The following is a 26,137-nucleotide window of genomic DNA, read 5'->3' as shown; positions in this document are numbered from 1 at the left end:
ATCAAAGGTATTGCTCTTGTTCTAACCTTTTCTCCTTCTTTCTCCCTTTTTCTAGGCGCTCCAAACTCGAGGCAGGCATGGCAGAAGGCTGGATGCAGACTTGCAGGCACGGTGAGCCTTACGCTGCAGGATGCAGAATAACGCGAAGCGTGTGCTGCTCTTCGGGCGTGGTTTAAATAGCCTCCAAAGTAGTCCCAGGTAAGTATTCCTCCCCAGCCCCACCAGAGTAAAAAATAGTCCCTAAGTAAAGTAGTCCCTTCCAAGCCTCTTTTGGCTTGGAGCTCTTGCAGCATGGTCTGCATCAGGTAAGTTTGCAGCATGGTCTGCATTGGGTAAGTTTTAATCTATGAGCCTGGCGCCTATGGCGCCAGGACTGACTCTCCATATGAGCCTGGCGCCTGGACCCAAATAGCCCCTAGCAGGGGTTGATGGGCTTGCTTAGGATAACTTGATGCCTGCTTCCGGGGTTGCTGGACTTGGTCTGGGTCCCCGGGGGTAGGCATCATGACAGCACTCCCCCCCAAGGCCCCTCCTAAAGTCGTTCTTCCCTGTGGTTTCGGTTTGTCTGGGAAATTTCTGTGGAATTCTTTCACCAATCGGGGTGCATGAACATGGTCACTAGGTTCCCATGACCTTTCCTGTGGTCCATAACCTTTCCAGTCGATTAAATAAAAGAGTTTTGACTTTATCAGCTTGGAGTCCAGGATGTTCTTAACTTCGAATTCGGGTTCTCCGTCTACAAGGATAGGGCCTGGTGGCTTGGTTAGTCTTGTCCCTGGGTGCACTGGCTTCAAAAGTGACACATGAAAGACGGGGTGAATTCGCATATTAGCAGGTAAGTCCAACTTGACAGCCACCGGGTTGATAATGGTCTTAATAGAGTAAGGTCCCAAATATCTGGGGTTAAAGGTCTGTGTATATGTTTTGTGGCTAACCATACTTGGTCCCCTATCTGGTATTGTGGAGTATCACTTCTATGCCGATCAACATCTTTCTTGTATTTTTTTTCCGCCTGTTTTAAATGTGTAGTTGCTTCCTTAAAGGCTTGTGTAATCGTAGCGTGCAGAAGGTCCACTGCGGGCATTTCTAAGTGTTGGGGTGAGTCAAGGTCTGAGGTTCGAGGATGGTGCCCATATAAGGTATAAAAGGGGCTTTGTCCAGTTCCAGAGTGTACTGAATTATTGTATGCATATTCGGCGATCCAAAGAATGTCCTTCCAATTACTCTCAGTCTGATGTAACATACAACGCAGGTATTGTTCGAGAGTCTGGTTGGTCCTCTCCGTTTGACCATCGGTCTGGGGGTGGTGACTGGTCGATAACCTCACATCGATTTGCGCAAATTGACAGCATTTTTTTCCAAAAATGTGAAATGAATTGACTGCCCCGGTCAGAGACCAATATGGACGGAAATTTGTGTATGCGAACAATGTTTTCGAGGAACTCCTTGGCCAGGATTGAAGCTGAAGGTAATCCCTTTAAAGGAATAAAGTGGGCCATCTTGGAAAAAGATCCACAATAACTAGAATGGTGTTAAATCCATTGCATGGGGGTAGATCAGTAATAAAATCTAACGATAAGGTGTGCCATGGTGTAGGCCGAATGTCTAAAGGTTGTAAGAGTCCAACTGGTTTTTTCTTTTGACTTTTGTTTTGGGCGCAAATGCCACAAGACATCACAAATGATTTAATATCCTTTCACCAGGTGGGCCACCAGAATTGTCTTTTAATTTTAGCTTCAGTTTTTGCAATACCTGGGTGCTCCTCCATTAGGCTATCATGATAACGGGAAATGACTAGCTCTTGTAGTTCCTTGTGTGGCAGAAATAGCCGCCCTTGGTAATAAGGCAGATCATTGGTGATAGAGTAGTCCGGCCCTTTTTTTACCCAGTCCTGCAGGGCTGTAGGATCAAACAGTTGGTGTATCTTTACCTGAATGTCCTCTAGTGTCTGTAGAGTAGTCATGCCAAGAATTCTTTGTTCGGAAATTTTAGGTACTGGTTCTGGGTTCACTTCTGCCTCTCCCATCCCTATTCGGGATAAGGTGTCTGCTTTACCATTCTTACAAACTGGTCGATAGGTTATTACGGAATCAAACTCGGCAAAGAACAATGCCCATCGGAGTTGACGTGACGATTGGGCCTTGGCTGTCTTTAAATACTGTAAATTCCGGTGATCGGTGATCACAGTAATGGTATGCCTGGCACCGAGAAGATAGTGCCGCCAAGCCTTGAAGGCGGATTTAATGGCTAATAACTCCTTGTCGGTAACCGCATAGTTTAACTCGGGTGCAGAGAACTTTCTGGACCAAAATGCTACTGGATGAAGCTGGCCAGTTTCAGAGTCCTTTTGAGACAGGACAGCTCCCATGGCTAGACTGGATGCATCAGTTTCCACTATGTATGGAAGTTCAGGGCACGGGTGCTTTAATACAGGTGCAGACGTGAATTTCGCTTTCAGCTCTTGGATGGCATTTTCAGCTTCTTCAGTCCACATAAAGCATTTATTTTTTCGCAAGAGTGCTGTGATGGGATGTACAACATGTGAAAAATCCGGGATGAATCTGCGGTAGAAATTGGCAAAGCCGAGCATGCTTTGTACTCCTTTAACTGAACTTGGTGATGGCCACTTAAGGATTGCGTCCACCTTTCGTGAGTCCATTCGGACTCCCTTTGGGGTCAGGATAAACCCAAGGAATTCAACTTCTGTGGCATGAAAAATGCATTTTTCCAGTTTTGCATATAGTTTGTGCTGGCGCAATTTCTCAAGGACTGCTCGAACGTGCTTCACATGGTCAGATTCTGAAGAAGAGTATACTAGAATATCATAGATAAATACGACAACAAAAACGTCAATGAGTTCACGAAGGACATCGTTCATGAAGTATTGGAAGGCCGTTGGTGCATTGCACAACCCGAAAGGCATCACCTGGTATTCGAATAACCCATACTTAGTGCGGAAAGCAGTCTTCCATTCGTCGCCTTCTTTTAAACGTACCAGATGGTATGCCCCCCGGAGATCTAATTTAGTGTATATACAAGCGTCCTTCACTTGGTCTAGTAGTTCAGGGATCAGAGGCAATGAGTATCGGTTCTTAACAGTTATCTGGTTCAATGTGCGGTAGTCTATGCACGTTCTGAGGTCACCTTCCTTTTTGGGCACGAAGAACAAAGCTGAAGATGCAGGGGACTTGGATGGCCGAATAAAGCCATTGGCAAGGTACTGGTCTAAGTATTGTCGTAGGTGAAGGTTTTCAGGTTCCGTAAGGGCATAGATCCTGCTACAAGGGGGTTGTGCACCGGGTATGAGATCGATTTGACAATCGTACGATCTGTGAGGAGGTAAGGTGTTTGCCTGTTCTTTTTGGAAGACATCCTGGAATTCTTGCTATTCTGGAGGTAGTTGCATGACTGCTGTGGTTACTGTGGCCAGGCCTGCGTTCTGACATTTCTTTGGGTAACAGGGTTGTGCACAATCCGGGAAGGTTATTCTCTTCTCTCGCCAATCAATACAAGGATTATGTGTTCCCAACCAAGATATCCCGAGTATTAATTGGAACTGTGGGTCTTTGATTAGATCAAACACAATAGTCTCTCAATGCCCATCCTGACCCAATAGTGTCATCTCTGCGGTGGAATGAGTTACAGGCCCAGAGGCAATTTCAGTTCCATCGACTGTGGTGATGACATCTGAGGTGGTTTTTCGGCAGAGAGGTAGATTCATCCTGGAAGCCAATTCATAGTCCACATAGTTTCCTATGGCCCCGCTATCAATGTATGCCCTTACTGCGTGCATACGCGATGGCTGCCCTGGATCTACGAGGACCATTGGTATGATGAAATGCGAGGTCTGAGTATCCTTCTTCAAGCTCGGCAAGCGGACCTCTACGCTTGTCAGGCGTGGTCGTTTCCTGAGTCTGACTCCATATGGCTTTTATCAGCAGCTCCTACCACCTTCTTGGGTGGTTTTACAGGGCAATCCCGTAGAAAATGCCCAGAAGTTCCACAATATAGACACAATTGCATTTGCCATCTCCTTTCTCTTTCCTTCTGGGTTAAGGATCCTTTAACCCCTCCGATTTGCATGGGTTCTGAAGCATCTGCTCCTTTGGGGTTAGCGTGGGTTTTGACCAACACCCGATTCTCAAACTTGGCTCGATCAGCCTTTCTGTTCTGAAGTCTGTGATCTAACTGGACCACCAAGTCTATAAATTCAGCGCAGTCTTGAGGTGGGTTCACGACTTGAGCCAAGACATCCTTGAGTTCTCCTCAAAGCCCTCAATGAAATAAAGTGATTCGTTTCACCTCAGGCCATCCAGTTTCCACTATCAAAGGTTGCGATGTAGGATAGAAGGTCCTGGTTACCCTGTCGTAGGGACAAAAGTTCGTTATCCAGGGCCTGTCCTTGGGAGTGCCGGGCAAATAGTCTTTCCATGCTCGTTTGAAAGCCCTGAAAATCCCGAAGAATTGGGTCATCCTGAGTAACTAGTGGAATTGACCAATCAGCTGCACTGCCGCTGAGATATGACAATACAAAGGCTACCTTGGCTTGATCGTTTGGGAAGGCTCCAGGTCTGCATAAAACGTGCAAGCGGCATTGGTTCATAAACACGGTGAACCTTTTGGGATCTCCAGCAAAGCGTTCCGGTGGAGCTAATGGAATATTTCCTGCTAGGTTTATTTGCACAGGGTTACTCGATAACACAGGAGCTGGATTTCCCCCGGAACCAGGTAGGGGTGCTTGTCCAGCCTGGCTTTGCAATAGTTGCCTAGCAAGATCATCAGTTTGCTCCTTTGACAAAATCAGTTCTCTCCTAAGAGCATTGGTTTCTTGACGGGCGGAATGCACTTCAGCCCTCAGTTCCCCTAGTAATTGGGTCAGTCTCTGAGGTATCTATAACGCCCGGGTGGGAATTTGTGGGTAGGCTTCGCGTTCTGTTATGCTCACCTGGCTCCCACAGAGGCGTCGATCGGAACTGGACAGCTGCGGTCTCCACCAATGTGACGCGTAGGGCCGAGATGACAGACTGGACTGGCCCACCTAGCTTTGTTTGCTTGGCCCGTAGGAATATTCTTCTACAAATGGAGAAAGGGAATTAACCACCCGTGGAGTTGAGCGTAAATCCCCCCACCCCCGCTGTTCTCCCTACAGATCTCCTTTGATGTACCCTCTTATAGTCTCACCTGATGGTTTGAAAAGATGAGCTCTCCATCCTGCATTGAGTGCAGGGGCACGTTGATAACCAGTTGCTTCACTGGCTCGAAGGAATTGGTGAGTTCCAGAACAATATTGACTCTGAGATTCCCGGCAAGACACCGTAAGTATAAAGTTTGTAAGAGTTCAAATGCCTGACTTTCACTCTTGTCCGATTCCTTGCAGGTTGCAGCTTGACCCTAATGAAGAGTTCCTCGTGGCAACCGGTAGTATTCTGGTAAAGATTTGTAATTTCCAACACGGTTCGATAAAATAATGTCAATATGTAACCTGTTGCTTTCTCCCTTATTCAGGCGCTGAGAGAAAGTATGAAGTCTCGGGGAATAATACCTCTGGCGGTAAAATCAGGTAAGTCTATTGTGGTGAGGAGGGTTCCCCTTGTTAGTCTCTTTGTTTCACCTTGCTGTCCTTTTGTTTTCCCTTAGGGGCCGGAGTTCGGCGAAGATGCAGTGGAAGCTGCGCCGACCCGTGAAGAGGAATAGTACCCCCGGTGGTAAAATCAGGTAAGTCTATGGGGGGGTAACTAATATTCCTCTGTGTATTCCCTTGGCTCACCTTGCTGTTCTTGTCTTCTCCTTAGGTGCTGGAGTGCGGCGGGAACATGCAGGAGGATGCGGTGGAATGTGAAGATGCTGCGAAGGCCGGTGAGTTCAGCGCGGCGCTGCAGCAGGCTAGGCAATGCGCATAAAATAACTTCTTTCTTCCAGCTCGAAGGCGCGATCGATCGGGAATTCAGGTAAGGATCAAAGGTATGCTCTTGTTCTAACCTTTTCTCCTTCTTTCTCCCTTTTTCTAGGAGCTCCAAACTCGAGGCGGGCGTGGCAGAAGGCTGGATGCAGACTAGCAGGCACGGTGAGCGTTACGCTGCTGGATGCAGAATAACGCGAAGCGTGTGCTGCTCTTCGGGCGTGGTTTAAATAGCCTTCAAAGTAGTCCCAGGTAAGTATTCCTCCCCAGCCACGCCCGAGTAAAAAATAGTCCCTAAGTAAAGTAGTCCCTTCCAAGCCTCTTTTGGCTTGGAGCTCGTGCAGCATGGTCTGCATCAGGTAAGTTTGCAGCATGGTCAGCATCAGGTAAGTTTTAATCTATGAGCCTGGCGCCTATGGTGCCAGGACTGACTCTCCATATGAGCCTGGCGCCATAGGCGCCAGGACTGAACCCAAATAGCCCCTAGCAGGGGTTGTTGGACTTGCTTAGGATAACTTGATGCCTGCTTCCGGGGTTGCTGGACTTGGTCTGGGTCCCCCGGGGGTAGGCATCATGACACTGGGTTGATATCAAACTTATAAAGAGGTCTCTTCTTAACAACATTGTATTGATTTTTTCTTTTGGTAGTAAGGAGTATTTGGCAGCTGAATCCACCATCATTAATACTTGTTTCCCATTCACTTGTAATGGGACCGTCTTGTAATGGTTGTGGAACCGTCCAATGCTTCATCTTCGCTTCCTACCATGTTGATGCTTTCTTCCATCTCTTTATCTTCGATTGGTCCTTCTACGTTGTGTATGTATTCCATGAACCTGCAGCATTTGGAAATGTGTTCTTTCCTGTTGCACTTCCTGCATGTATGTCATGCCGGACAATTTGGGTTGCTCGCCCAGTGCATGTTACTGTCACACCATTAACATTTCCGTCTCTGAGAAGGTGGGGCGCTGCATATGTCTCATTCACTGGTTGCTCCTCTTGCCGTGTAGCTGCATCCTGGTTCTTGTCTCATCATCCAGACCTGCTTGATTTTTCCCTGATTTTGTCCTGCCCTGTATAGCAGCAATGTCATTTGTAGCATTGCTAGTTGTTTCTATTGTCCGTACCAGATACCTTCTTTCATCCAGACCCTTCATGCACGCTTCTGTGTGTTCAACTTCCTTCGCTAAATGGAGAACTAGCACCAGGTCATTATTTTACCACAATTTATTCCGTACCTTGCTGTTCCGACAATCCAGCATAAACTGATCTTAGTCTTAACTCCTTTTGTTCTACAAAATTGAAAGTTCTTGCTAGTTCCAATAAGGATGTAATTTACCTGCCACACTCTCCCCTTCTTCCTGCACTCTTTTTCCAAGTGGTATCTTGCCAGAATTATACTTGCTTTTTTCTCATAATGTTGGTCTATTGTGATGAATCAGAGATGGATCCCCTAGAAAACCTGGCCTGGGACCCTTCTCATTTGGCCAGGGAAAGGCAGACGCATCAAGATCCTGACCCTGGGTGTGGTGTTCTGCAGGAGGATCACATGGGGCGGGTGCCTCAGGTCAGGAGGAATGGGAAAACCCCTTACCAACTTTCCCATAGACCTTACTATCTTAATGGCCTATTGTAAGGTTGAAGCTGTGAAAGAAAAGGTAACGAATATTGGGGATTTCCAAGTCCCACAATGCCCAAAGTACTGGGACGAGGAAGAGGGATGCAGAGGCACTGGACTGCAAGGTGCAGTCTAGTGGTTCTAATGGCCCACACCTGAAAGGGACTGCAGAGTATAAAGGGCCCCCTATGATGTAGGCCATGAGAAGTAGTATAAGATGGAATGCTTGCAGACACTTCACGTTGCAGTGGCAGCAGAAGAAGCAGAAAAACTGAGTCGACGGAACCGCTGCTATTGCCAGAGCAGATGATGGTCCTGAGAGAGTCTCCAAGTTTAAAGGCCTTTTGTGCAGCGGGAGGCATTGCTGTGGAAAACATTCCCACCTTTGATGGCCCTGAATGCAGATGTTGCACAGCAGGAGCGTGAGTTTAAAAAGCTTTCCCCATCGTAACCCAGGCTCTGGTTTCAAGCGAGTACCGGAGGGTCTGTGTAGCAAGGAACGCTTCACTCCCAACCAGAGTTGGGCTGCGGGAAGATAAGAGAAGCAGTTTGCCGTGCAGGGCGAAGCAGAGAAAGCAGAAGACTTTGTGACAGCGTAACGAACGGACATGTATCCAGCACCCAGTGCGTTCACTTTATTTGTGTGAACCCGGAACGCTACGTAATCGCCCGCAAGCCCTAAACAATGATTTTGATACCGAACCAATGTTAAGAAGTTAAGGTGGCAGAATATCAAACTGATACAAAGAAGCTAAAGTGACAGAGTAAGAACTTTGGAAGCAGACAAAAAAGTTATAATTATATTCACAAAGGTCAAAGTAATTGGCAAAATCAAAAGAGGACAACATTACAAGAAGCTAACAAGAACTATTATTGCGAAAGTCAAGAGAGGGCAATACTAAAACCAATTTATAGGAACCAGAATTGCCAAAAGAGGATAATACTAAAACAAGTTGACAAGACTCATTGCCAAAGCCAAGAGAGGGCAATTAAAAAACAAGCTAATTGTAAAACTTATTACCAGAGCGAGAAAGGGGCAATAGTGGGAAAATGCCAAAACAAGCATTGTCTAAGTCCAAGAAGAGCAGGTGTGAGAGAAAGCCATTTTCGGCATTTGCTTTATGTTAGGAGTGGGAGACCAAGAGTGGCAGGTAAGGAGCCATCCTGATAGAAAACCTTCAAGAGGAGAGGCGCATAACCTGTATTGTAAGACTCACAAGTGTGGAACAAACAGCACCAGTGTATCTTATATCTTTCCAGAAGAAGTAGTCAATACTGAAGTTGTTGAAAGTCAAAAGAAGTTAAATTGTTTTGAAGCAAACTTTACCACAGAAGTACTTGTAGTAGTTTAGGAGTTTCTTTAGTTCTGGCATGTGAGTATTCCAGAGCAAGACTTTGTAGTAGTAGACCTGGCAGATTAGTGGACCTAGTGGAAGTCATTGACGTACTGTATTGTGGTTAAAGGCTGTGAAAAAGTAGAAGTGGCAAGATCACTAAAAGATGTTGTCGACTGTTGAGAAATTCTCCTTTCAAATCATTATTTAAAGAAAAAGTGGTGTTGAACTCTTTGCTACAAGTGGAGAGACAATTGACCTCATAGGTTTGCCTGTCCGGAAATAAGGGCCCGGTAACAGGGCTACAAGCACCTTTTCCAGACCGGCGCACTACAATAATATCCTGGTATTACTGGGATATCAGGCGGTGGAAATGGTAAACTGAAGTTGCCTGTACGGGGGCGGCCTACCAGCAATCTCATAACGAGGGCCAAAGACTTTGGGCCTCATTATGAATCCAGCAGTAGCCGTGCCGGTAAAACCGGCACAGCTGCCGGCGGAGTAATTTTTTTTCCAGCACCCGGGAATGGGCAATTAACGGGGCATTACAGCCCCGGCTGACCCGGTAATTGCCCATTCCCGGGCGCCAGAAAATATGACTCCCCATTCCCATTTGAGTCCCATTGGACTCAATGGGAATAGGGAGGTTGGATGCACCGGCACCATTCGTGAGTGCATCCAACATGGTCTGCGAGCTAGTGCCTTTCCGCCAGCCAGGTCAGACCTTGTAGTTTGCCGGTCCGGTAACAACAGTGCTGGTAGCTTACCGGCACCGTTGTTACCGGACCAGCAAACTTGTAATGAGGCCCTTTGTCTATTTTGAACTGTTGATCAAAGTCCAAGTGAAGACTTTTTGGAGCAAGAAGTATTTTGAACTGTTGGTCAAAGACCAAGGGAGAGACTTTTGTAGCAAGAAGAACTTATCATTTGACCTCTGTTGCAAAACGTAACTTTCCTATTCTGAACTGTTGGTTGAAAATCCTGCTTTGAATCTGGGGAGAGGATTTCACCCAGGTTACTAGGAGAAACAGTTAACAGGTTTATGTTAAACATAACTTAATTCAATTATATTTAAATTGTCATATATTGCCTTTCGAAGTTTGTTTTATGTATAAATGTGAAGGACAGATTCCTTTTATTAGAGTGTTTCCTTTAGTTTATTTTGATAGGCAGGGTAAGGATAGTGAGTCGTTTGTCGAATATTTTTGAGTTAATCAAATGGCATCCAATGAAAAAACCTTTATAAAGTTGTCAGCCTCACATTTCTGACCCCTCACACCATCTTCTCAATACTCAGCTGTTCATTCTGACAGTTCTGGTAAGTGCTCATATTGCTCTTGTACAACTGTCCCCAGACAGACTTAACAGCAGAAATGTTTTCCTTTCTACTACATAATTTGTGCCACAACCACTGAAGCGTAATGTTAAAATGCCTTCTTCCATTAATCCCACGGAACTGGTGGCTTGCCTGGGTCTGCTAAAAATACCACGGGTGGTGTGACGCGTCATGAGTAAGAGTAAGACAAAGAGGCATATTTTGATTGCTATATGATTTTATTCAAGAAAAAGGGTTAGAAGGAAAAGCTACCTTTCCCTGATGCTACGAGGGGTTTTCCTGCCTCGACCAAAATAACTAGTGTCCAAGCCAGGATGTCCAAAAATAAAAGTCCTCTGTCATGTGTCCAAAACCTAAGCTGACCCTCACATTCCATACTAATTATAAAGGGAAAGGATCAATGTTCTTTTGGCTGGGTCCTTGCAGCTATGCTTTGCTGTTCAACTTAAAGTTCCAAAATGGAGCAAAAAGGAAACAAACAACCAATGCCCCACAAGGATATGTTATGTTATGTTATTGTGCATTTGCATAGTGCCTTATTTACCATTGGTATGATCTCGAAGTGCTGTGGGTTGAACGCCCTCGGGGAACGTAGTCCAGGTCACTAGAAAGAGTAGGGTAGTATGAAAAGCTTGGGTAAACTTAGTATGTGTGCAGCCATTGCAGTGTGTAGCTGGAGTCTAATGGTAGGCGTGGTGCGGTGGCCTTGTGCGGTCAGTACAATGTGTGCAGAAAGGCCGTTGACCTCAGGGTCTGCATTCTGGTGGTGGAGGCGCTCATGTAGGATATTATGGTGTCCAGTTAAAGTACCAAATACAAAAGGATCGAATGCCAATGGGGTCGACTCAATTTGACCTAAAATAAAAGGGTTGCATTTTTTTTTAAATATATTTTTTTGGGGGTTTCCGTTTTGGAAAAAAAAGTGGTTTTTAACACAAAAAAAAGGGGTTAGGGGGGACCCCCCCAATAAATAAATAAATAAAATTCGGCCCTTTGGTTTTCGGTCCTTTCGATTCAACCCTTTGGTCATTTGATCCTATGCATTGAAAACTTTGACCTAGAACCGGATATTATGTGTGCAGTTAAGCCGATTTTTTCATCGGTTATAGCTGTGTTCTAAAGACTGTTGTGGTGTTTATGGAGGTGAGTAGGTATGTGTGCAGCTAGGCCAAATTGATCTAGTGGTATAGCTGCATTCTATTGTTTGTTGGTGCAGAGGAGACAGTGAGCATATTGGGATGTGTGAGTGTCTGTGCGGATTGTTTGGAGACCCTTTTTTTTTATTGACTTCCAGTGTTCGCTGAGCTGACCGTGTCTATTCTAGAGGAGCATTGGTTCTTTGAGAGAGATTCTTTGTCAGATTCTTCACCTGCTTCAGAGAGTCTTCCCATAAGGAGGGACAGAGTCAGTCTGTTTTTGAAGCTCGGTTATAAGGGCTGGTGGGCCCATTTTCTGGGTAATAGTTTACGGTAGATTGTCCCTTCTGGGAGTTGCAAGTGCTTGAGAGCTCCTCGGATCAGATGGCGTAGTGCATATCTCCAAGAGACTAGAGCAAGTCTAACCAAGCGTGGCCCCGGGTGAAGTTCATTGCATCAGTTCCTAGGCAGATCAGGATAACCTGGCGTGATCAGAGACCACCCTGTATGCCCGATGGGTGATGTGATCTGGTCCAGTCGTAATGTTTGAACTTAAGTGCTGTTAGGTTGCGGAATAGTAGTTATGTGCCTTCATTTCTAGGTGACGGAGATTGACACAGGTTAACAAGAGCAGGCCCGATTGTATTGTTTGGAACAGAAGTGCAATTGCGCTCTGGGTTTTTAGTTCTGCACATTGATTTACAGATATTAAGATTGACAAAGGTTGGACTGATACACAGTGCCTACTCGGAGGAAGATAATTATCAAGCTTAGTCCAGGGGAGGAACATAAGTGCAGTTAGGTCTCAGATTTGGAGATATGGTATCGGTTTCAAGGTAGATAGGTGGAGATAAACATCTCCTGGTCTGAGCATGGTGCATGTACGTTCAAAGGGGTTGAGCGAGGCCAGCCATAGTGTAAGAACATCAGTGTTATGTCTTGGGTTTGGAATTGTGGGCAATGGGATTGTAGCAAGGTTAGGGGTGGCATGGTCAGCATTATTCTAGTGTTGAAATGGACTGGTCATTCTGAGTGCTGACTGTTCCAACCTCCCTGCCTTGATGCGGTTCAAGCTAACTCTGGCCATTGGAGGTGGATAGAGGTGCCCAGAGCAGTCCCTTATATGATTTAGGGGAAAAGCCATGTTTTGAGTGCTTTCTGGAAAGCCATGTAGTCTTGGCTGTGTCGAATGTGGGGGGCAGTGAGTTCCACAGCATCAGCGCCAGGGTTCAATAGGCGGACCCTCCAATCCTGGCTGCATCAGAGGCGGGCACCACCAAGAGGAGGGCTGTGCCTGACCTTAGGGTGCGGGTTGGGAGATGAGGCATAATCTTTTTTCGTAGGTAGAAGGGGCCAGCTTTATGCACTATTCGGGGAGTAATGCACAAGACTTTGATCGTGGCCCTTCGTCCAATTGGGAGCCAGTGTAGGGTACAGTGAGCCGGTGAGATGTGATCCCTTCATCCCAGTGTAAGAACAGTCTGGCAGCCACATTTTGGACTTTGTTAAGCTGGTAGGCTGGTGCACCCAGGTAGACTGAGTTCGCATAGTCAACTCTGGACACAACAATGGGCATAATTGCAGCCAGTCTGTCAGGGTAGGAGAGGTAATGGAAGATGTGTTTCAGATGCCTAAGGTGGTAGTGACAGTATTTGGATAGATTGTTGATGTGGTGAGACAGGGTTAGGTCCAAGTCCATTGTGCACCCCAGGTGTTTGACAGAGGTGGATGTAGGTGGGAATGCTGAGGGAAGGTGGACATGGGGAAGGGTTTGGTAATAGTGCTGTATTGCCACACACCATGATCTCAATTTTCCCCGGGTTCAGAAGGAGAAGGTTACTAGACATTCATAAGTCAATATCTATGAGACACAGTGATAGGTCAGGGAGAGGAATGGAGCTCGATTTGGGAATTCTCAGGATGATGTGTGTCATTGGCGTAGTTATAGCAGGTGAGGTTGTAAAAGTGGATGATCCCTGGCAGAGGGGGTCATGTAAAGGTTGAAGAGAAGAGGTAAAAGACAGGTGCCTTGCGGTACTCCAGTGAAGATGAAAGGGGAGGGTAGAGTGATTTGCTGTCTGTTATTGAGGAAAGAGGCAATCCAGTAGAGTGCTGAATCTCAGATTCCTAGAGAATGTAGTATGTCAAGGAGGATCAGGTGGTTAATGGTGTCAAATGCTGCAGAGAGGTCGCGAAAAACAAGTGCTGCGCATCCTTCAGAGTCTGCAGAGACTTTGAGGTCATGCCAGATCGAGATCAGTGTGGTTTCTGTTCCATTGCACCATTTAAAACAGTCTACCTGGTGTACTCTGCTGCCAGGTTTTACTTAGGCATCTCAATTCACAACTCTCCAAACAACACACCTGGTATACTCTCCTGCCAGGTACTAAAGTTTACTTCTATTTTACTTTACAGTCATCTATTCTCTTCAAGTGCCTGGTATACTCTTGTTCCAGGACTTTGTCAAACTTCATAGAGTTTTCCCTTCTGAAAATATTAGGTTCTTGCCCCTCTCCTGTTGGCTGTTATCAATGCTTGTTCACTACTTCTGCTGCTCGAGATCCAGTAGTTTTTCCGAATTTCTCGCTTGCACAATTACTGCTTGCTTAAATGTTCAAGCCACCTTGTTCACGTTCTCTGAACGGAACCATCCCTTCTCAACAGCTGTGCGGTTCACACAGCAAAGCTCCCCAGTGCCCTCCTTTGCTTGCCTGGGCTCACCAGTAGTTTCTGGCTGCTTTGGCATCCACCGTGAGTGGCAGTCACTGAAGCAGTCTTCCATATCTTTGCGTCGGCGTCTCCTGCACTCTCCGGTCTTCACGTTGGAACTTCCACTGTTCCGTGTATTGTGACAGTGGTCCCGCCGGTTTTGGGTCTCTCCTGCCGACATTTTCCTGACCATTCTTCTGCTCTGCTGCACGCCACAACCTGTCTGCTTCCCGAACCGCATCAGGAGAGGAGATTGCAGTCTTGCCGTGGCTTTTGAACTTCCAGGTATGGATCACCGAATAACAACGACTAGACCACATCACATGCTTCTTGTTGTTAATATGAATTACTCGTCTTTTTCCTCGTTCCAGTGGATTCATAGGAATCATGATGTATTTGCGAATGGCTTTCAATATTTCCTACTGAACAGTATGCCATACAGGTGTGGGATGGATATAGAGCATTGTGATTATTATCAGTCCCTTCGGAGACATGGGGGTTTATAATGTGTTTTCCATGGTGAACCGCCTCCACTCTCCAGAGGTTGGTCTCCTCCCATGTGGTCCTCCCACAGATAACCATCCCCCCAGGGTTGGAGTCCGGTAGATTCTGGACTTGCCTGGCCACATTGGAGAAGACTTTCCCCAGGCTGTCAGTGATGGCTTTGTCAGGTTCGTCACAGTGGGTGCATGTTCCTTCTCGTGAGCTCCTCACCTTTGACTGTTTAACGATTCTTCATAGTGGGTTTACTCTCAGCAGGTGTGCTTGTTCCTAGTCAGCACTCTCTTGTCTTCATTTATTATTACCTACAATTTAATAATACATTTGAATAAGAGTTTTTTCTTGACAATGGTATGGACGCTGCCACCTTTAACAATCCTGTTGCAACGATATACGCTATGTTCTCTTAGGGCTCAGCCTAGTACGTGTGTCTTTTTGCTATGCTCCAGCATCTGGCGCATGACATGTTAACATCACCATTCTTGTCCGCCCATTGGAGCACATTGCGAACTGCCTCAGTGCGATTCCAATTCAGCCTCTTTCTGGGGATTTCCTTTTTTTGTTCAGTGGGCTTCCACCGTGATGGCTTGCTTCTGCCGGTCGGGATCAGCTCTCGCTCTCTTTCTCCTGTTCCACAGCCATTGCAGAGGTGTGCTCTTGCAGTCACCGTCCTGTGTATTCCTGTCGACACTTATAATAAAGCGAGCCGACACGCAAGTATATTTACTGGGATGTATTGAGCGCCGCCATACTTCTCTCCCAATGCCTCCTCATTCGCGAACGCTCCTGCATTTTCATGGACATCACCGGATACAACAGTTACACACCAATGAAATGAGGATAGGGCATATGCTAATCTTGCACTAGCCAAACTCACCCACCTGTGATAGGACAACTTCACTAAAATAAATACTCAGAAAATGATATGCATAGCCTAGAGCATTGTCCATCCCCTTTACAGTTACATGAGCTCTAAGAGACAGAATGCAGCCTAACCAGATAAAAAAAATAAAAACTTTTGAAAAGTGCAGAGAAACGTAGAACCCATTGTCACCATAAAAGGTACCTCAAGCAACCATGCAAAAGAGAAACAATTCAGTTAGTAACAACGGTTTTATTTTTTCAGATAGGGGTACTGCTGCTCAGCAGTGAAAGGGAAAACAAAATCCCTCACATTAGGTGCCGAGATACAGGGAGAAAAAAGCAAGGAATTACATTTGTGATAGGACAACTTCACTAAAATAAATGCTCAGAAAATGATATGCATAGCCTAGAGCATTGTCCATCCCCTTTACAGTTACATGAGCTCTAAGAGACAGAATGCAGCCTAACCAGATAAAAAAAATAAAAACTTTTGAAAAGTGCAGAGAAACGTAGAACCCATTGTCACCATAAAAGGTACCTCAAGCAACCATGCAAAAGAGAAACAATTCAGTTGGTAACAATGGTTTTATTTTTTCAGATAGGGGTACTGCTGCTCAGCAGTGAAAGGGAAAACAAAAACCCTCACGTTAGGAGCCGAGATACAGAGAGAAAAAAGCAAGGAATTACATTTAATCATAACCAATGCATAAAATGTGAAGGAAATGGCGATATGCAGAAAAGGTACGTAAAAGGTCCAGTTATGGTCCTTCATTTTCTTTTCCAGCATCAAAGTTATCTTGACACTACATGTTATTCCAAGGTTCAATAACTTAAAGGGGCATGGGTTGTTAAAAGGTGGACACCAATAGAATCATCAAAGCAGCATGCACACTTACTCTGTCAGACACCATCAAATGGAATGCAAATGTTTAATACAATATATATGTATCTAGTGTTAAGAACCGTTAGCAACATTTTACAATGGTTGTTTGAAAAACATAAACATACCAGCACTATTTAATTCTGTCACAATATAAGATCAATGACCTATTTAGAAATAACTAACCTTTTGCCGAAAGGCATGGCTGTGCAATCATATGTTATTGTGTCAAAACAGTTTGAAATATACATTTCACTTGGTCTCCAAAGTCAAGATTTCAAATCTGACCTGAAATTGAAGGAAAACAAAATGTTTTGAATGTTGTGGCTTGCTTCAACAGGAAGAAATTTAAAAACTGAAAAAATAAAAGGTTTGCTATCGTAAAAAACACAGTGCACTTGGATTTAGTGGTTCTGAAAGAATGACGTTTTAAATATTAGCCAATTGTGAACAAAATTACCTACCCATAAAGGTTTTTGGGTATTTGAAGAAAGAACAGCTTGAACAGCACCAGTCCTCCATAATCAATTAGCATTTTAAAAATAAGACAAACACGCCCCACACTAAGCTCTAAATTGATGTACATTACATCTGGTGTGAGGTGTAGGCCTTGGCAAACTAGACCATCCAAAACCAATATTACAAAATGCAGGATATTGAACATTTGATTAACACTTAACTTTTAGAAAGTACCGGTTACAAAGTTTGGGTTCCTACCCAGCTTAAAAGAGCAGCAGAATTCTATAGCAAGTCAGCATGAGGGTGTAGATTGCTACATAGGGAGGAAGATATTTGCTGTAAGTCGTGTTTAGCTTATATTGAGAACTTTAAGAGCAACTACAAAGTCATTTAGGACCACAGTGAGGGTAAACGTCCTAGAAGACAAGGTTTGCAGGATATTGCTTGTACCGAGAAAAGGAAACACATTTTACAGGTATTTTTAGAGAAATCTGATAGATATGCAAGCTTGAAAGATTTGAATTTGATGCCAGGACATTCCAACAACCACCTGCTCCATTGCTTTTCGGAAGTTGAGCAAGGTTCAGAGATTTGCATTACAATGATCTGCTTCAATAACAAATTCATATGCTTCAGTAATGTTTGTAATGCATACAATCTTGGATACAATGTTCTTGCTAAAGAGATAAATATCTATTCAAATGCATAGAGAGGATCCAATGATTCTGACCAAAGTGGGTAAGACTGGCTTCATCAGGACATCAGTACCAATGGCAAGTGCGAGCGGTCATCAATTAAAAAAACTAAACTATATATGGCACACTGTCAATAGTCTCGGTTTACCAACACTTTACAAAGGGAAGCAAGAAAACATTCTTCTTGTAAACATAAAATAAAACCAACCTTTTTTTAAAATACTGTTAATGCGTTAGGGTTGTGTGTATAAGGGGGTTGTATGTGTGCTTGTTTGTACTTTGCATGAGCATGTTACTTGTAGTACGAAGACCGTACAAAGTATATTTTTGAGAGAGTACTTTGTGTAAGTATGATGTTCTTTATTATACTGTGCATATTACAAATATGGTTTACATTGTAATGTGTATTTTAGAATGTATTGTATGCCTGCTATGCATCGGTGTACATTTTCAAATATATATATGTGGGAAGGTTAACTTTTTAACATGTTATATGTAAGGGTGAGTTATGGTGCCAACAATGTTTTTATTTTAGGTTGAACCTTAACATTAGCATCCCCAAAAGTTATTTTAAAAGGAGTATTTTAGGATTTTTCATTTTGCCCCTCTAATCGCAGTCTTTATCTACAGAGGCCCTAATGCTGGTTGGGTAAGGCCAATCATCTGGTTTGTTTAGGAAAATCTTTTACATTTGTCTTTGACCCTCTGGCCCGACTACACATGCATGACTGAATAGAGGCATGTGTGTATTGTGAGCTGCGGCTGTTTTGCCACATTTTGCAGTTTATTTGTCATTCCTTTTTCCCCTGTGCATGAAAGGCTGCCCAACTGTGTTGAGTGCAGCCTATCAAACTGCACGCTTTCCTTTAGAGGAATGTTTTTTGTTTAGATGTGTCCCTCCGACCCTACAATGAATGACTGAGTAGGGTGGCATGTACGTTTAAAGTGCTGCAGAGATGTTTGCATCGTGGTATATTTCTCATTGCGTTTGGCGCTCTGTACCAATGGAGCTTTTACTCAAGTACTGTAAGGAAGGCATGGTATCAACAGTAAGACAGACACAAGTGACCACAGTTCAAGGGTGTTTATTGAACTTCAATTGGGTTTGGCAAATGCCTATCTAATACTAAATCTAAAGATGGGAGCAAGCAACAACCATCAAATAATAATAATGCAGTCCTAGTGGTGTCTTGTCAAAATAAAAGGGCCTATAGTAATACACCTATTGCCAATCCTTACCTCTAAATACAAATAGTGTGGGACACAATCTTATGCAAAAGAAAAGTGTTCAAGAAATGATGTCAGGATATTCAAGCTGTTGGCTTCCCTTCCCCACGTTTTCTGCACAGGACAAGGTGACACACTCGAGCTTCATCATCATGACCTTCTGTTCCAAAGTATCTTTGCCATTCAAATTCTCTTCTTTCAGAGGGCCTAATGCAACAAACAAAGTTCCTTTCCTTTTTGTATTTCAGATATACACAATCTTTTTAAATGGTTTACTATTCACCTCGGATCCCCCTCAGCCGGGCTCAGATCCGCTTTGACACAACATCTTTAATCAGCCTCCCTCTGCCGGCTCGGACCAACTTTATCTACTTAGTTATAAACTCTCTTTACTGTATCAACATCGAAGACTTTCATAATCCTTTGCCACTCTTTCACTTTTGTCAACTCTCAGTTAGATACCTTACAGAGACTTTCGACTGAGCACCCATACGGTGCCGGACCACTCTGTCAAAGGTATTGTATCTTAGTTTCAAAGTTCAATCACTCATCTGCAGTTCAACTTTACTTGCGTTGGTTACCACAGGCATTTCATACAATGTTCGTTCCAACACACGCCATTCAATGTTGCCGCTTGCAACCTTGGATTCAACACAGACCGGTCTTGTATCAGTCTCCCCTACTCACCGGCTGTGTTGATTTTACTGGCGCTGCTTTGTTGTTGGAGCCAAGGACAGTACCACGGCCACTGGCGATTCTCCACGCCTTGATTATCGACGCGAGAGGGCCCTGGGTACCTCCGACACACAATGCAGGATTCCTCAGCCTGGTTTCCTGGTCTTACGCTTTCTACTCTCGAGGCTTTGTGAAAGTAACGGTTCCTTGTTGAAAAGGTCAATTGAACTTCCCTCCTTTCGATCCCCTTCTGTTTTGCCGTCTTTCTCCTCTTGTTAAACTGCCATCTTGGAACTGCTGTTTCCTCGTGTGCTTTGCCTAGATCAAAGTGTGCTCTTGTGCTCCGCCTTTTATCCATGTGGGGAAGTGTAATGTAAGTCAGGTGTGAGTGTGATGGTCAGTAATTGCCGGACCATTGTATTGGGACACATCAGGTATACGGCTCAGGTGTTAGTCCGTTTCGTCTCATAGCAGGCTGTGAGCGAGAAAGTGTTCATGTTGTAAAAGGGGGGGGGGGTGAGTTCCTAAATATCCTACCAGGTAGGATGGGGTAAAGGTGTTACAGGGAAGGGGATACCGCGTTGCACCATCCGGTGTCGCACTCCCACTCCCAGAAGACCCTTCATCCAGGTGATCCTCTCACACTGATCCACCTCCACAAACTGGATCCAAAAGCGATGGCCGTGTCCTGGCCCCCTGGATGACAGATCCTCAGGGACTAGTGGGTGAGACACCTTCTGGTTTCTCACATACTTTATTTAAAAAGCAAACCACTTGGTTTGGCTGATAGGATTTTTCAAAATATCTTTGGCATGCACAACATCAGGATTACTGCTGAAAGAGTGCCAAAAATCCTGAAAAATCTAAGCAAGCAATGTTGGAATATGGCTGGTCGAATGAGATTTCTCTGCCACTAAAGCAACATTTTGGGCATGAAAAGGTTTATGAAACTTTGTATGACACTTTGCAAATTTGGCAGGTGTGTTCAGATTCGTTCAAATCCGTTGCAAAGCATGTTGTATTTTCATGGATGAGAGAAAATGTTAGCCAAAAATATGTGTTTCATTTTCTTCTGTGCCATGAAATCTTAACACTGGTGCAAAAGTAAAATTAATAAAATATACATTTCAATTATTGCAATGGGAGATCACCCTGGTCTTCCTAGTTTGGCAGCAATTTCCTGTGCAAATGAAAATAATAAATACACTGGCAATATTATAAAGTAATGATCAATCCTTTTAGTGCTCAGTGGCGAGGAGGCAGGGATGCCGCCTGGATAATTTTATTTATTTATTGCATTTGTAGAGCGCACACAAGCCCTCAGGCATTAGGGTGCTTGAAACCAGTTACATGGAACCCGTAGGCAAACAATTTCTTAGATCAATAACTAGGCAGAGGTACATATCGAAGTAAGCATGCAGGTAATATAATGACAGTTTTCTTTCATCGGTTACAGAGAAAGGAGCAGTTTCATATGCCAGAAGACTTATGAGAGTGACAGATTTATGCAAATAACCAGGTTCTTAGGGCTGTGATGAATCCTGTGGAATCGTCACAGAATCCCTTCCTAAAATCTCCTCCGAGGCGGCCTCGGGAAGGCAGCCGCCACCCGATCCTAACCCTGTGGGTTGTATTAGCCGGGTGGATCACCTGAGAGGAGAAGGCCCCCAGAGGAACAGGAGGATTCTGTTAAGAGAAAGGCAGTATTTATCTTCTTCAGAGATTTCTGCAATGCCTGAATGCTTAATGGCTTGTTGCCAGAGTAAAACACCCCTTCATACAGTTACCCATATTGATGGTGGTGAAAGCTTTTGTAGGCAACAAGAGAACAAATATATGTGGACATCAGAACTTTAATACCCAGACTTCTGATGAGCTTAACTCTCCTGTAAATTGGGCCCAACCCTCGACCGACCCCTTTAGACCTTTAGAGGTCTATGCAATACCCAGAGCGAATCCATTAAAGTTGAAATTGATATTCATGAAAGGAAAAGGTAATCAGAAAATTAGGGACTTCAAGTCCAACAATGCCATAATTACTGGGATGAGGAAGAGGGACTCTGAGGCCTAAAGTGCAAAAAGCAATCTAGTGGTTCTAATGACCACCACCTGAGCTGAAAATGTGAATATATAAGGCCCCCTCAGGTGCAGGCCATTAGAACAGCAAGGAGGAGTTGTAGAGGTCACCAACAGCAGTTGCAGTGGAGGAAGAAAGGAGACGCTGGGGCCGCTGCTATTGTTAATGCGGATGTCGGTCCTGAGAGAGTGTCCAAAACTGATGGCCTGGAATGTAGAGGCTGCACAGCGGGAAGAGGCTTGGTATCAAGCTTTCCCCCTGGATAGAGAGGCTCTCCTAAATGCTTGCTGTGTGCCAGTGGCTGGCGAGCACCAGTTCGCTGGAAGCAAGAGAAGCACCTTTCCTAGTCACCGTAGGCCACAGGAAACACAGAGCAGCCTGCCGTGTGAGAGGCAGCTGAACGAAGCATGGCAGCTGATGGAGCGGACGTGTTTACAGACACCAGTGAGTTTACCATTGGCAGGTAATCCCGGAACGCCCCGTGATCGAACGCTGGCCACTGAAAACACTTTTGAATACCGAACTAACATAAGGAAGGCACATTGGCAGAAGCAGAATCTGTTAAACACACAAGAAAGGAAAGGTTATAATCATTGCTATCTAAGCCAATACTATTGCCAAGACAAAAAGGGGGAACACTTAAGCAGGCTAACTATGAACCACATTGCCAGAGTAAAGAAGGGGCAATACTTAAAGCAGCATGTAGACCATGTTGGCTAAACAAAAAGAAAGCATTGTTGCAGAGGGGTTTTAACCATTGTTGCCAGAGTGAGGAAGAAGCAGTAGTTGAACAAAACATCAACACGCATTGCCGAAGCCAAAGAAGGGCAAGTGTGCTAAAGAAACATTGCTAGTAGTTACCTGATGTAAAAGTGGGAAAACAAGAGTGGCAGGAGGGACGCCCTCCTAATAGAGAGTATCAAGGAGGAGAGAAGCATAACCTGCATTGTATGTGGCAAATATAACAATGGAATAAACAGCACAAATGTGTCTCATGTCTTCCCAGATGAAGTTGCAAATTTTGATGTTCTTGAAAGATAAAAACTGTTATCTAAAAGGTTTAAAAACCCACTACAGAGTACTTCTAGTAGTGCTAGGAGCTTTTCATACTAGCAGGCGAGTATACCCGGGCAGCAACCTTTTAGTGGTATCCTGGCAGGTTAGTAGACAAAGAAGAAATTATTGAAGTACTACATTGTAGGTGAAGGTTGTGGAGAAGAAGTGGCAAGGTCACTAAAGTGTTTTATGAAGTGTTGTGGAATCAGCCTGACAAAACCTTGCTGTTGATAAAGATAATTGTAAAAGTGTTTTTTTCTCAAGAGGAAGAAGTTGTGTTGAGCCTTTTGCTATAAGTGGAGAGCTAAAGCCTTATCTTCTAACTGAACTGTTGGTTGAAGTCCAAGTGAAAGACAAGAAGAACTTTATGATCCAAACTTGGCTACAAAAAGGCACTTGCTTATTTGAACTTTTGAGTGAAAATCCTGCTTTCAATCTGGGGAAGGGGAGCCGACCCAGGTTACAAGGATATAGTTATTACGTCCATGTTGAACCTAACTGTTATCTATGTACATTTTAATTGCCATATATTTCCTTTATGAGTTTTTATGTATCGATAAGTGCGAGGGACAGATTCCTTTTGTTAGAGGTGTTTTTTAGCCTTAATCCCATGTGGCCTGAGCCCTCAAGATATATTGAGTCTTTTCAAGTAATTTCTCCATTCGCACATCAGTGGATGCCCCATCTGTCTAGAAGTGCAATGTCCAGATCCTTCTGAAATATAAAACGTGATAGGCCACTCATTACATGTTACTCTGGAGCCTTTTATTCTGCTTGGATGAGCACCATTATTGTAACCATGCGAGCAAGCCCACTACATGGCTCTGTGGCTAATGCCCAGCTCTGGTCAAAGTAGCTACTGGCTATGATCAGTTGGCTAAGTGGATGATTCAAGGTTCCAATCAATTTAAAATGTAGGTGATGGGCTGGTGGCACAGCTCTGTAGAAGCTCCCGTCTTGCCCTGACTACCGACAGTATTTTCGCTGGATTATCTCTTTGCTAATTTCCCAATTTGTGGCATATGGAGTGAGGAAGGGACGGTGCTTATGTGGACTGAAAAGCCCAACTGGAGAATGCAAACTTCACCAAAATACGCACCAAGCTAGTACGCGCCGCGTTCGGGAGAGTGCAGCAGGGGATAATGGCTGCTGCACCATCCCGGAGCTCTTCACAGTCCGAGTGGAGGAGGAGCCTTGATCTCCGAAAAGGCCCGGGTGCCTGATGACATCCTGGCGTATAGCAAGAATCATCAACTATGTATGAGTCATTGGCTGAACTGAACTAAGGATCCCTGCAGCAGTAACAGCGGAGGCAAGGCTAACTCCCCGGGCGCACCGGCAGCTGTCCCTCCCTAGAGGCTTCGAACCGTGTCGGCCCGGCTCATTTTCACAGAGTGTAGTAAGCAATTACTCAGACCGGGGCCGCAGCGGATGGAGCCGGGAGCCATCACCCTGTCCTATGGACCCAGTCGGGCCCCAACAACAAAGACTCCTGAAGCAGAACTGACGCCAGAGCAGGAGACCCTGCGGCGCATCGGAAAAGGAGCAGGCTCACTGAAAGCGGGGCCCATCTCTCCCAGACACCAAGCATCGGGGTCCGACCATGAGTCTAAATGCAGGAAGCCCATTAAGCATCAGTAAATGGGCCCTCGGCAGAAGACCAACACTGGGCCCCAGCGTGTGGACACTGTATTTAGGAGCATTACTCCCGGGTGCTGAATCAGGGGGTCCTAACGCCTTGAAGCTTAAACTGACTACATCAGTGCAGTGCCTCAGGCAGATGCAGTGATACGCGATCGCCACAGCAGTCCAGTTGCCTGGGAGTCATACCAGGGCACTTAGTAGCAGTCCGCAACACCAGAGAAGCTGGGCCACAGAGCAGTCCGGTGAGTGGGGGCCAGACAAGGCAAGGGAACCAAAATGCAAATTGGTGTCACGTCGGTCCCTATAATCAACTGTACAGCCACATACATACAGTGGGGGTACCAAGAACCCTTCCCCCCACCTCACTCCGAAATTAGAGCAAATCAAAGCGCAATGTACGCAGCAACATCAGGCGGGATCTCACAATCCCCTCATCTGACCCAGCTCCACTGGAATTGGGCTGTGCTGGGAACACCCGTAGTCTACCAAAGGGACTCCGGACCACCCGCCAGGCTCATCCTTATACAAACTGCTTCAAACTCTGAACATTTCACAGTGTACCACCCAGCACTTCGCCCAGAGCGGGGTCAGGACTGGGGACTAAAGAAGGAGTGCCTCTCGCCCACGCTGCCGTGGTTTAGCCAAGGCCTCCACAGACCCATTGAGGCACCATAAGGCCAACCAGAAGACAGCGGCAGGGCAGCAACCAACCAAATACATCCCAACACTAAGGGGATATCCATCTCCAACTGGTAGGAGCGGATCAGCAGGAAAGCTCAGGATCCCCATTACCTATCACTATCGGGGGGAGCAATGGCAAAAAGCAAGAAACACCACCAAACAGGTGGACATTTTCACATTAATGGGCCACACCAACCCAAAAAAAAGGAAAAAGGGTGATCAGACTGAGATGCAACCGCCAGAGACATCGTCTACTTCCAGCAGCTCTCAATTGGAGCAGTCTGCCACAAAGTCAGACCTCCAAGACTTGTTATCAGCCTTGACAAGGGAGTTTCAGAAAGGGACAGATGAAGTAAAGTCCTCTACTCTAGACAAAAGGGTGGAGTCGGTGGAAGGCAGAACAGCGGATATCTAGAACAATCTCTGCGAACAAACGTTCGAATTTGAGAAGGGACTGGACAGGATTGCAGCCTTAGAAGCTAGGTGTGAGGCACTGGAAGCAAAACAAGAAGTTGCAGAGAACTGCTCAAGGTGAAATAACATCTGCCTTCGAGGAATCCCCACCTCGGTCTCGGATGCAGACCTGGAGAGCTACACAGCAGATCTGTTCAGATTTACACTAACACTGCCAGACAGCGCCTCACTGGAAATCGACTGAGTTCGCAGAACTAAGCCAAGACAGGCATACTCCTCTCCCCATGGACGTCCTAGCTAGAATTCATTTCTACAAGGTAAAGGAAGAAATCATGAGAGAATCCAGGTCGTCTAAGCACATACTGTTGAGAGACTCAACCATTCTAATATACCATGTTCTGGGGAACACCACGCTTTTAAAAAGGAAAGTGCTGAAACACCTTACAGAATGGCTACGGGAGAAAAAGATACCTTATCGATGGGGCTTCCCAACATCCCTGAATTTTACTTGGTAAGGAACTCAGAAGCAGATTCGAACCCTAAAAGAAGCAGAGAAATTCCTCAGAATGGGCATAGAAAGTGGAGAGTCAGAGATGGAATCAGCCTCCCAGTGCCCGACAAAAAAGCCTGCTTCAACCGCCTGGTCAAGAGTCAACAAGAGGCGCAAAATTCGGGACCCGGCCCGAAAGAATACTAACTCGGACTGAGCAGGAGAATGCGGCTCATAATACTCAAGGTCAGTCCTCCCCACCCTCGGGTTCCCACCCCGTGACATTCAGTAGAAAGCCTACTCGGAAAGGCATGTGGGGAGAAAAGTTGGTGGGGGTCCCAGCATGGGTTGGAGGGAGGTGACAGAATCCCTAACGACAAAGGGTTGATGGTAGAAACAATGATAATCCCAAACCTGCAAAGAGAATCAAAAATGTTGAGACTT

General features: G+C 45.2%; 1 protein-coding gene across 1 annotated transcript in view; it reads right to left on the bottom strand.

The window, feature by feature from the left end:
• Positions 1-26,137, bottom strand: part of SOHLH2 (spermatogenesis and oogenesis specific basic helix-loop-helix 2) — a 500,438-nt gene that overhangs the window by 421,270 nt on the left and 53,031 nt on the right. The window contains exon 3 of the mRNA XM_069640297.1: positions 16,462-16,563. Coding sequence (XP_069496398.1) covers positions 16,462-16,526 — 65 coding nt within the window. The 5' untranslated portion in view covers positions 16,527-16,563. The remainder of the gene's footprint in view (positions 1-16,461; positions 16,564-26,137) is intronic.

The sequence above is a fragment of the Ambystoma mexicanum genome, chromosome 7q (genome assembly GCF_040938575.1).
Source record: "Ambystoma mexicanum isolate Mex_15411 chromosome 7q, UKY_AmexF1_1, whole genome shotgun sequence".
NCBI lineage: Eukaryota > Metazoa > Chordata > Amphibia > Caudata > Ambystomatidae > Ambystoma > Ambystoma mexicanum.
The sequence above is the reverse complement of the archived record's forward strand: the minus strand, read 5'-3'. Positions and strand labels throughout refer to the sequence as shown.